Here is an 11,422-nt window from a genome sequence, read left to right as displayed (position 1 = left end):
GAGGGCGAAGGCTTTCTTCATCATCTCCTGGAAGACTCAACAAGAGATTCTGGGAAAACGAACTTCTGGGGTGTGTGACTGTGTGCCCTACCAGTGTGTGTGGCGAGTTTTATGCGTTACTGTTCGACCATCTTTAAAATGCTCTGTGTCTGGCTGAATAGAAGGAAGTGGCTCTGACTTCCCCAGGAAATGGGAAGAGGAAACCCAGGGGCTTCGACCTCTCAGGCTGCTTGGAGCTGCAAGACAATCCACGGGAGAGAAAGGGAGACAGAGAGAAGGGGAAGGGTGTAGGGTAGACAGAGCGATATGAACTTTCATTGTGCTGCCCTCTGACTGGAAGGAGAACAACTTGGGAGGAAGGTAAGAAGTCAGGAATAGACCAGACATAAGAGCGAGACAGAGAGTTACTTTGTCCCAGGTTTCGCTTTAGGACTGGTGTGGAAATGAAGTTTCTCCTCAGAGCTCTAAGTTCTCTGCTTTGCTGGTTGTTGTCGTCGTCCTCCTACACACTGGATCCTGCTGGGAAAAACATCTGCCGCAGCGTCAGGTAAACTGAAACTCCCAACATTAGATCATTAGCTCTGGAGGAGTAGAAAAAAAACTCTAGCATATTAATACTGTACCTGTGACAGATTTTAGTAATTTTTTATAAATATTTTCCTGGTTAGAGCACTGTTGCCATATTTCATACATGTCGAACTGATTATCTTTTGTACATTCAGGGACCCCTCCAATCTTGTCTGTTGCCCGGGATGGCGTCAAGAGGGAAACGAGTGCACTATACGTGAGTTTAACGATTGTGAAACAGTGGAAATGATGCTTTTACTGTGTCCACATTGACTCGACTCATTTCTCAGTCACTGATGAGCTTTTTTTATGTGTAGCTGTTTGTGAGGGTGAACAGGCCTGTCTGAAGAATGAGATCTGCGTGTATCCTGGAGTGTGTCGCTGTCCACCTGGCTACTATGGAGCTCACTGCAAAACACGTGAGACAATAGATAACAGTTTGATTTGATATATTTTTTTATTTTACCCTCTATGTGTTTAACACCATCTGGCTCCCTGACTACTTTTTCTAACTGTCTCAAATGTATTAAACTACAATGACATGATACACTGAGTGAAAAAGAAGGCGAGCCTCCATGTTAACAATATTTGTAAGTAAAGAGTCTTGTTTTAGTGTTTATTACACTTGAATTATCTCTGTTTTGCTGTTATCAGGCTGTTCTTCTGAGTTCTGGGCTTCAGACTGTCGCCAAGTATGTCTGTGCCACCCACATGGCCAGTGCCACCCTGTCACTGGTGAGTGCACCTGTAAAGTAAACCGCTGGGGTCCCCTGTGCCAGCATACATGCAAGTGTGGCCGCCATGGCCGCTGCCACCCTGTCCATGGAAACTGCACCTGTGATGAAGGCTGGTGGACACCATCCTGTTCTAAGCCATGCCAGTGCAACAGTGTGGGCTCTGTGGGCCCTGGCTGCGATCAGCTCATGAGCCGGTGTCAGTGTCGAAAAGGCCATTGGGGAATGAAATGTTCTGCTCCTTGCAACTGCTACACATCGCCATGTAATCAGCGTACTGGTACATGTGAGTGCGAGGCAGACTGGTGGGGACAGAACTGTGACCTCCGATGTAACTGTGACGTAAATCACAGTGTCTGTGACCCAACAAACGGGAACTGCCTGTGCCATCCAGGGTACCAGGGTGCGTACTGCAACAAGCCCTGTGGCTCTGGGATGTATGGCAGCGGGTGCAAAATGAGGTAGGTGTGTGAGATAAAACACACAGTATAGTTACATCTGTTTGTTTCCATATGGAGCTTGCATTTGCCAGGATAAACTCTGACTGGCTCTCCCGACTGCATCTCCTGTCCACAGTTGTGGGCACTGTGAGGGCAACCAGATTTGCTCTGCCACTGATGGTGCCTGTGCTGCCTGTGAACCTGGCTGGAACGGTACACGGTGCGACCGCCCATGCCCATCTGGTTATTATGGTCACCGCTGCCAGGCGAAGTGTCCACACTGCAGGAATGATGAACCCTGTGACCCATTAACAGGGAAATGTTTGGAGTGTGACCCTGGATGGATAGGACCGAGGTATGTACGGTTTGTTTATGCATATATGACATATACGTAAGTTACACTAAAAGGATAGTTGGTAAATTTTTTATTTCATAATTTCTGACCAACTGATCACAAACAGTAGTAATGCTTTATTTCACAAGTCTTTTCATTTCTAATTAATTTCAGATAAACTTTCTAAGAACTAAGAATATGTCTAAAAATGCCACCAGACTTGTGAACGAATTATATGATAAACCTGTCATGAAAATTCACTTGCACATTGAAACTTGCTTCAGTGCCAACAGTTTTTTATATTTTAACAGACCTGCATTTATTTATTCAGAAGAACTAATCTAGGTTAGAAAGGATGATGTAGACAGTTACAGTTTATTTTACATTTTATAGTTCATTACAGTTAAAGCTGTCTCCTTGAGTTTTCCACAAACATCAGCTTAAAGTTGGCTTTATTCCAAAGTGTACAGTGACAGTGAATGCACATTTGTGCATGTAAACTAAATGGGTAAAAGTTAAGTCTATGTGAAAACGTCCCTTTATGATGTCTTAAGTGTTGAGCCAGTGTTTCAGAATGTTACTGACCCTGAAAGTGAGTGTGTATTTGCAACAAAGGGGAGGTTTAGGTACCCTTATACGCGTCCCTGATTATTACCTTTTACCCAGATGTGAAAACTCCTGCTCTGACGGGATGTTTGGAGATAACTGCAGCTTCCCTTGTGCCCACTGTTTCCATGGTAACTGTCATCATGTGACAGGAAGATGTGTCTGTGAGCCAGGCTTTCAGGGAGAGAGGTGAGTTTGGTGATTCAAATATCCTCAACACACTTTTTGTTGATAGTGTTATTCAGTTCCACAAACAGGACAAACTATATTGATATTCCTTCATTTTGTTCAGACACATCTTAATGTTATGAAAACTTTAAAATGGCTGTCGAGTCAGTCGCCCTTTACGGCCAAGAAAGAAACATACACATGGATATACAGGATGAGGCTTTGCCATAATGTTAGTGAGAAGACCCATCTAACCCTCAAACAAACATCATGATCATTTAATTGCATGAGATAAATAGAAACAAGCAAACCATCTATCCTCAACTAAAGCTAATACTTTCTTAACCCTTCACCCATATTTGAAAAATGAGGTGAGTAATTTAATACATGCAGAATGTCTGTTCTGGTGTCAATAATGTTCTTGTTTCTGAAGCTGCAGTTTACTTGTCAAGTATCTTTTATTTTCAATTCTTAAACAGCTCATGATTCATACTCAGGGATTTTTTTTGTTTTAATTGTGGTGCTTTAATTATATGATTCCCTGTTTTTCCAGCTGTAACAGCAGCTGCCCTGCCCTGCAGTTTGGTCATAACTGTTCCTCTGTCTGTGACTGTGGTGAAGGGGTTGGCTGCAACCCAGTCACTGGCACCTGTCCCAACAGTATGTCATCCATCCATCCATCCATCCATCCACATATCCAGCCATCCACTCACTGTTTTTTTTGTCTTTTCTGTCAGGTGGCAGAAGTGCTATACTTGCTGGTGTCCTGGTCCCTTTGTTCCTACTTCTGTTAGCTGTCCTCTGCTGCTGTTTGTGTTGTGGAGGAGCCCCCGTAGACAGCAAAGACAGGTCTGAATTTAATTTGTGTGGTTTAACAGTAGGATTGACATGAACACAACTATGACACCGCAATAGTATGAAACTCTGACTGTGTTAACCATCTTTCTCATAGGGAGGCTGTAGCCAATGGAGGGATAGCTGTCCGGATGAAATATCACGTCTACAGCGTCCTGGCAAACATCAGCTCTGCCCTCCCCTGTATCTCTAATTGGTCCTCTGGTCTTCCTCGTGTCACCGGTGAGGAATACATAGCACCTGATTTACTTCTGCGCTTTTGGGAGGCAAGAGCGCATTGATGATGAACTGAAACTGTAACTACTTAACTTGCTGAAGGTCATAGTGATGAGACATGTCAACACAGTTACTTAACTGTTTAATACTAGTTCAGGGGTTTCAGCTCTTAGAGACTAAAACATGGGTAATTGTATTCCTGAATTATGAAATCAGTCTGTGTGGAGGGATTACTTCCATTGTTTTTTCATGACATTTGAGCTGAAACACTAATATCTTTTATTTTATTGCAAGGCAAAACTGTTTTGTGTGAAACATATTTAACATGTACTGTATATCACTGAATTCTACACTGAAAACTATCCAGTAGAGTTATAAGTCTCCGAGCTCCTGGGAAATATTACAATGTCAGCGGTAAGGCCCTCTTGTGCATTTGACACATTTTCATGCCATACCCACAGTATCTCATCATGACCCAGAACTGACCTTCAACCACAGCTTCATTGAGCCTCCGTCCTCTGGCTGGGTGACTGAGGGCTCGTCCTTTGACAGTGATGAGGAGGAGGGAGAAGCACTGTACTGTGTCCCTCCAAGAGAAGGTACTGCTAAAATTAACATTGCTCTCCCTGTGATGGTGAGCACGATTGCCACTGAAAGAAATGGCCTTGTAATCTTCCAATTTATGTCCTAAGCCTTTTGTTAATCTTTGACAGACATCCCAGCTGTTGCAGGCGGGGAGTTCCAGGAGATGAGCTCCAAGTGTAACATGTTCTTAGACCCATCCGGCTTCAGCAGCGAGGACATCACCTCCCCCTTCAACATTCCTCGCACCTCCAGCATCGCCAAGTCAAAGCGGCCATCTGTGTCTTTTGCAGAGGGAACTCGCTTCAGCCCCAAGGAGAGACGTGGCTCTGCTCAGGAACCTGGAGCCCTCATACGCAACAAACCCAAATCCACCTGGGGAGTTTTGATGCTCTCTGCCCTTCAAAGTCAGGGGTCTGTAACTAAGCCTGGGGACGAAGATGCTGATGAATGTGAGGAAAAGGAAGAGGAAGTAGACGTGTCAGTGACAGATTATCAAGAAACAAGCGGTGAAGCAGGGGACCAGGAAGAAGACAGAACCTCATCCCAAGCACAGGCTCTTGGAGCCTCAGGAAGAAGACGGACTATGTCCAACACAGCTGCTAATAAAAGCGCCCAGCAACCGACATCTGGCTCAGATGCTCAGGTGGGGGCATCAAATAAGGTGACCACAGTGTATGTGACGGTAGGTAAGGCAGGTAGACCTGTATCCGAGACCAGCTCTGAGGGGCCGGTTCAGGCCATGTTGCGAAGACTTGGCAGCCTCCAGAGACAAAGAGATCAGGAGTCTGGCAAAATCAAATCCAAGGGAGGTGAAGGGATTATCAAACCTCCAAGGAGGAAACTTGGAGCTCGGGCTTCTGTGTGGGAGCAGGGAGGTCCATCTGGAGGGGAAGAAAGCATATGTAAGCCCATTAGGAGGAAGCATGCTTCCCACAACTCGTCTGACTCAGTGGGCACTAATGACACGCCATCAGAGGGTGGCACTCCAAAACGGCCATTGTCGTCCATTTTGAAGACTGTGCCAGAAGTCTCTTCGGCTGACTCAGGGCTGAGGGCTGAGGGTGACTCAAGGCAGGACTCCAGTAAAGGAGTGACTGAGAGCACCTACCTGACTGTGGGACCAGCAGGAAATGCTGCAACTCTCGCGGAGGTCATTGCCAACGAGGGAGCAGTGGTCAGTGTGAGTGATGAACCCTGCTATGAAAATGTTATGATTAACCACTCATAACCTCTGAATAACTGCTTCATCAGCAGGTCTGATCTTAGTACACAACAGATGCATATTTATTTCTCTGAGGTTATTGCTGCTAAAAAATCCAAACCATCAGTTCTTGAATCACAATGTTACTATCAGCAGTCATGTAAAAATTGAAGCTTACATATTTCTATTAATGCATATTGTGGTCAAAAATGATATGATCCCTTAGCATAAGAACAAAACTTATTGAATTTACTATATATTACTGCATTTATTAGTAAATTTTAACACAAGTATTGGGACAATTTAGTGAGCATCATTTTATTTAATCCAGTGATGTTCCCTGTATACATACAAGTACTGTAATTACTGGAGCTTTGTCTTCTGAAGTCTGCAGCAATAAACAGACAAAAGCGAAGCTCTCCCCGTATCAACCTCAGGAGCAAAGAACAAAATAAATTTATATCGTCAGAGCTGTAAACAATGCATTTAGTCACAGTATGATGGACTTTAACGTGTTAATTCCAGTGAATATGTTTTAAGCACAAGAACATTTCCTGCTGTGATGTTTAATAAGTCATGGGTGAAAAGATTGGGAATGTGGTGCTAAATGTGACATGGAGCAAAACTCTTGCATCACTGCACTCCGAATTCCAACATGACGGTCATGTCATTTATAGATTTTATATTTGTGCACAATGATTAATGAGAAAAGCAATTTGTATTCTGTAGCTGCAGTAACACATTTCAGTAATCACGATAATGGAAACCAAGAAATGATTATAAAACATTTTGAAAATAACATCCAGCAGGTGACAGCTGGGTTTAATAATGTAGGGCAACTGTTGCAACAATCTGTTAAGAACAGATAGCTGCATAGCTCAGAAAGTTAACCTTTGACCACCACGAGCAGTGTGGACTGTTATTGACCTACAATATTTGCTGTTGATGAGTTGCTATTTATGTGTTACTCTGAACATATTTAACACACTGCAGGCAGTTCAGCCTATTTGAGTGAATATGAATCATGTTCAACATAAATCTAGTCTAAATGAAGATATTAAAATACATAAAACAGTTCAAACTACTTCTTCTCTGCTCTGGCGGTGTCGGTGCAGCCGAGCCAGTACCTGGCGATGGATCTGGGATATGGTGGGACGGCAGGGTCAACGCTCTTGGTGCTGAGGTTCACTCTGTAGTATTGATCTAGTAAACACATGAAACAACAGCCATTCAAGTTAAATGACTGATTTTGTTGCTTTTGTAATGTTCTGTTTTGAGCAAGCTCACTGAGAAAATTTGTACCCAGTAAATGTAAAAAATAATGGCAATTATGAAAACACAGTTTATTTGTGTTTGGTAACTGAGACATCAGACCAGTATTGTGCGTGAGGTACAGGTGACAAGCAGAATTACAGTAAAAATTAGTGTCGGTGGGAACCACAGTTCTCTAAAGCTGCTGCGTCCTTGTCATGTGGACTAATACACAGCATGTGAAACTGGTTTTACTAAGACTTGTGTGGTAACACAAAACTTTGTAAAGCTTTATAAAATTACAGCGTTCCTGTCCCCTCTGCCAGCTGTGGTCCACATCTGCAACTCAGCTCTTTTTCTTTCATCGGTCGGTCTTACAAACATGAAACTGGTTTAAATGTTGAAGATTCAACTGTTTTGCCTAGATCATCCTTTGAGTATACACATAGATAACATGTGGACATTCAGCCGCTACAGTGTCTTCCTATTTTTGTATTTTTCCTATTTTTTAGTATTCTCTGTTGTTCTCGCCATTTGCTTGGTTAAATTGGACTTGATCTGATTTGCTGACAGGCCTCATGAGGCTCAGATTGGACACCAGCAGCAGATGCTCATGAGGTATATTGTTGGCAGCTTATCATGTCCTGTTGCTACAAACTAATTTATTACACACTATCAGCCAAAAGTTTAGAGGTTATTGGTTATTAAATGTGAGATTCTGCTGCTTTATCAGTGTTATATCATTATATTTTAAATATATTTAGACTTTGGACTCTGTCTGATACTTAAAAGAATAAAGAATTGCTTGTAAAAAAAAAAAAAAAGATACATATAACTAAAGTATACTTTTTCATAGAATATTTGGATTCTGTTGGCTCTGGGCATTCAAGACTGGTAACTTGGTGATGACGCCAGATGGACTCTGTGGTCTAAAGCCTGAGGGAATATTGTGTTAAAATGCCTTAATTTCATCAGCCCCAACCTGAACTTCTCTTCTCATTAAGCATTCCTGCTGTGTTACCTCCTTTGAAGAAGTAGACGCTCTGAATGGGCACACCCCTCTGTCTCTCCCAGTATGACCGGCCATTTCTGGAGTCATAGTTGCCTCTGTTGTTCTGGCGGTATCGATCTCTTCTCCAGTCCCGGTCCCAGTCACGATCCCATCGCCTCTCCCAATCACGCCCAAACCTCTCCCATTCACGCCCAAGCCTCTCCCATTCACGCCCAAGCTTCTCCCCTTCACGCCCAAGCTTCTCCCCTTCACGCTCAAGCCTCTCCCAATCACGCCCAAGTCTCTCCTCCATTTCCATCCTCCTCTCTGCCAGCCTCAGGCCCATTTCCATCCCCCTTTCTGCAAGGCCCTGACCCATGTTCATTCCCCGCTCGGCTATGGAGCCCCAGAAAGGTGAGCGGCTTTGCCTCCTCCGACCCCACTGCTGTCCATACTGCTGTCCATACTGCTGACCCCACCGTTCATCAGGCACATAGCCATTGTGACGTGGAAGCACTCTCCAGGGAGGGACGTAGATTCTGCCTGCCATGGCAGCATCCACTGGAGACCTGAGGCCCTTCCAGTCTCTGTTAATGAAGTGATGTTTGTCGTGATGCTGAGGCACTGAGGAAGGTTAGAAAAACATTAAGCTGCACACATGACAGCACCTGCCTCCACTCAAAACAAACATGGGTGAGATAACAACACAACTCACAGTCAGAGAAGAGCTCACTGAAGAAATGTTCATAGTTGTTGTGGTATATGTCTGTGTAGCGTCTGAACAGTGTTGGTGGAGTTCCCTCAGACATCCTGATACACTCCTCATGAGATGGCTGGTGCAAAAACTCATATATATAATACTGATCCCCTGGAGAAAGTGACAAGATGCCAATTGAATCCTTTTACTTTCCACATTATTGTTTGTGTAGTCCACCGAATATTTCATAAGTCTATTATATATTATTTTGTAATGTCTGACCTTTGAAGAAATAAACTCTCTCTTTTCCATGGTGACCAGGAGCAGGAAGGGCAAATGCAGCATCCACATGATCAGGAATTTTTTCAAAGCCCACATTGATATCTCGAGGGTAGTCTCCGTCCAGCATCCCGTCATCAAACCTCCAGTATTTTGTTCCCTGTTGAAAGTTTAGTCAATTTCAATAATGGTTTTTTTCTTTCTGTCACAGACGTGGTCTGACTTAGGCTACTGTTGACTGCAGAAATGAATACAGGATCGTTTTCTGGGTCCCCCACCTTGAAGATGTAGGTCTTGCCTTGACAATTGACACGAGTGAAAGCAGCATCAATTGGCCCGTCGATGCCCCAGACGTCCTTAATGAGCTTTGGATAACCAGGAATGACCGACCTCTGGCCCAGTTCAAAGAAGTACTTACCTAGAAAACACAAGTCCATGATGATGTTCCTCCAGAACAAAGCACTCACATACTTAAATACGGCTCCCAGTTATAGGCAGACTCCAAGAAACTCCAAGCTCAGCTCTCTATCAAATGACACATTTACCTATCAGAGGGTTACATGTTAGTCACTCACCTCTGAAGGCGTACATGGAGCCATTTTTTAGTTGCATGTAGGAGTCAAAAGGCCTCCCACTGCAGACCTCAGCGTCTGGGTCAGGAGCCGCAGTCGTGGCTGCTGTGACGGGAACGGTGGTCGTCTCAGGTATTGTATCAGTCTCAGGTGATCTAGTAGGGAAGGGGATCCTCTGTTTAAGGGGGGGCTGCACAGATGTCACCTGTCTAACAGGGACTCTCTGGAATACGGTGTCTGTCAGCTGTGGGTGCCTGTTCGTTTCAAATGTGGTTCCTGGATGTTGCTGCGCTCTGTGACCAAAGTCTGAGACGGGGTCCAATGTGGGCTTCACCTGATGATCCGTTGGGGTAAGAAATGGTGCTGAGCGTGGAGGGAATGGAGTGGTACTTTCAAACAGCTCATCGTCATCATCCTCATCCTCCGCAAACACAAAAGTATCTCCACGAGCTGGAGGGGAGAAATCGGAGTGGGGTCAGTGCCTGTTCTCTGCTGCAGCACTTTGACAGATGACTATTTTAAACGGAAGGTCTCTTACTTGTCATGCCACAGATGGCCTCGAAGTCAGAGCAGCAGCTCTTGTAATACTTGCACATGGAGTCACACTGGCAGCTCCTCTGAGCGTCGAAGCCATTTTCACAGCGATCCATGCAGGACTCTTGAGATGACAGAGTTATGGGAGAGGTTTTATTTGATTAGTTTTTGATCTTGCTTCTGTTTTTGTTCCCATCTGACAAAATCATCTTCCTCCTTTGGATCACAGATTCAGTGGATTTGATTAAAGGTCACATGCTATTTTTTATTCTCTGCACATTTAATGCATACTTATCTTATCCTGTTTGCATCCAAATACGAGTATTTTCACAATGGCAAAATTAACTACGAGTGAGACAGTTTGAAGATATTAGTGCAGTCTGGTCTTTTGTGGCTTTTCTAAAAGATTAACTGAATATTTTTTTACAATTTAGAAATAAGAAATATCAATGTAATTATCAGTAACTTTTGAAAATACTAAATTTGCTCGTGTATTAATAAGAACAGTTAAATCAGGGAACAGTGCATTGGAGATGTCAAGTCTGTCTGTAATATTGCTATAATGCTACACTGACAGATAAACAATTGGCAGTTTCTCATATTCATACTGCGTGAATGTTAAACCTGATTATTGATGTTTCACTCACCATCAGCAGCTAACGTCTCCACCAGCAGAGCGAGGAGCAGGATGGCCCGCAGCCCCATGTTGTCTCTGCTCTCTGAGAGGACAGAATGACAAAGTAATGATGGACCATGCGCTCCCAATCATTGGAAACATGTGTCAGTCACCCCACTTGTTTACTTTAACCTGATTAGCAAACTTCATTCTACTGCAGCAAATAAACACAGACAGAGAGAAAAGAAATCAATAGGAAATAATAATAATAATAATAATAAAGAGTTTAAACCAAGTGATTATCTGCCCAAATCTGACCTCCAGTTTTGCACTTCTACAGCCTTGAAATTCCCATCACAAAGATCAGGTCACTATGAGTAAGATTACATTTATCCATTTTTCATTTCCATTCTAGAGTATCCTACATTTACTTTACTGACAATATCCTTGCTGGGCTCATAAACCAAATAATAAAGTAAACATAAAAACATGAACTGATTAATACAGTGAAGCCCAGTAATTATTTACATTAATACACTTTGACAGACAACAGAATAAATATACACTGAGCATTAAAAACACATATTTAATTGAAAATATTTCGTTGAACATAATTATTGACGAATAAATTTTTCAATGCTTCAAAAATAATAAAGAAACATGAAATCCATTTTTTTTTTTTTTAACTGATCGTGATACCACAGGTTCCTCCAGCAGGGGGCGGCATGCTGCTCTGCATCCACGGCCATGATGCAGAGAGGAGGAGAGGGGGGTGC

At 43.3% G+C, this 11,422-nt stretch overlaps 2 protein-coding genes across 2 annotated transcripts; one reads left to right on the top strand and one right to left on the bottom strand.

The window, feature by feature from the left end:
* Positions 1-284: 284 nt before the first annotated feature.
* Positions 285-7,742, top strand: scarf1 (scavenger receptor class F, member 1). Its single transcript, XM_029517124.1, has 11 exons — positions 285-547; positions 723-784; positions 885-986; positions 1,222-1,762; positions 1,878-2,096; positions 2,742-2,870; positions 3,403-3,509; positions 3,587-3,698; positions 3,802-3,926; positions 4,382-4,519; positions 4,634-7,742. Exons 1-11 carry the CDS (start codon positions 444-446, stop codon positions 5,731-5,733), a joined length of 2,739 nt encoding a protein of 912 aa, XP_029372984.1. The 5' UTR covers positions 285-443; the 3' UTR covers positions 5,734-7,742.
* Positions 6,788-10,735, bottom strand: vtna (vitronectin a). The gene is made up of 9 exons (XM_029517126.1): positions 10,678-10,735; positions 10,035-10,154; positions 9,500-9,946; positions 9,203-9,342; positions 8,928-9,084; positions 8,664-8,816; positions 8,230-8,572; positions 7,979-8,124; positions 6,788-6,909 (listed from the first exon to the last, which is right to left on the bottom strand). Exons 1-9 carry the CDS (start codon positions 10,733-10,735, stop codon positions 6,788-6,790), a joined length of 1,686 nt encoding a protein of 561 aa, XP_029372986.1.
* Between the last annotated feature and the right edge of the window lie 687 nt (positions 10,736-11,422).

Source organism: Echeneis naucrates, chromosome 13 (assembly GCF_900963305.1).
Source record: "Echeneis naucrates chromosome 13, fEcheNa1.1, whole genome shotgun sequence".
NCBI classification, from domain to species: Eukaryota; Metazoa; Chordata; class Actinopteri; order Carangiformes; family Echeneidae; genus Echeneis; species Echeneis naucrates.
Note: the sequence above shows the minus strand (reverse complement) of the source record. Positions and strands in the feature narration are given on the sequence as shown.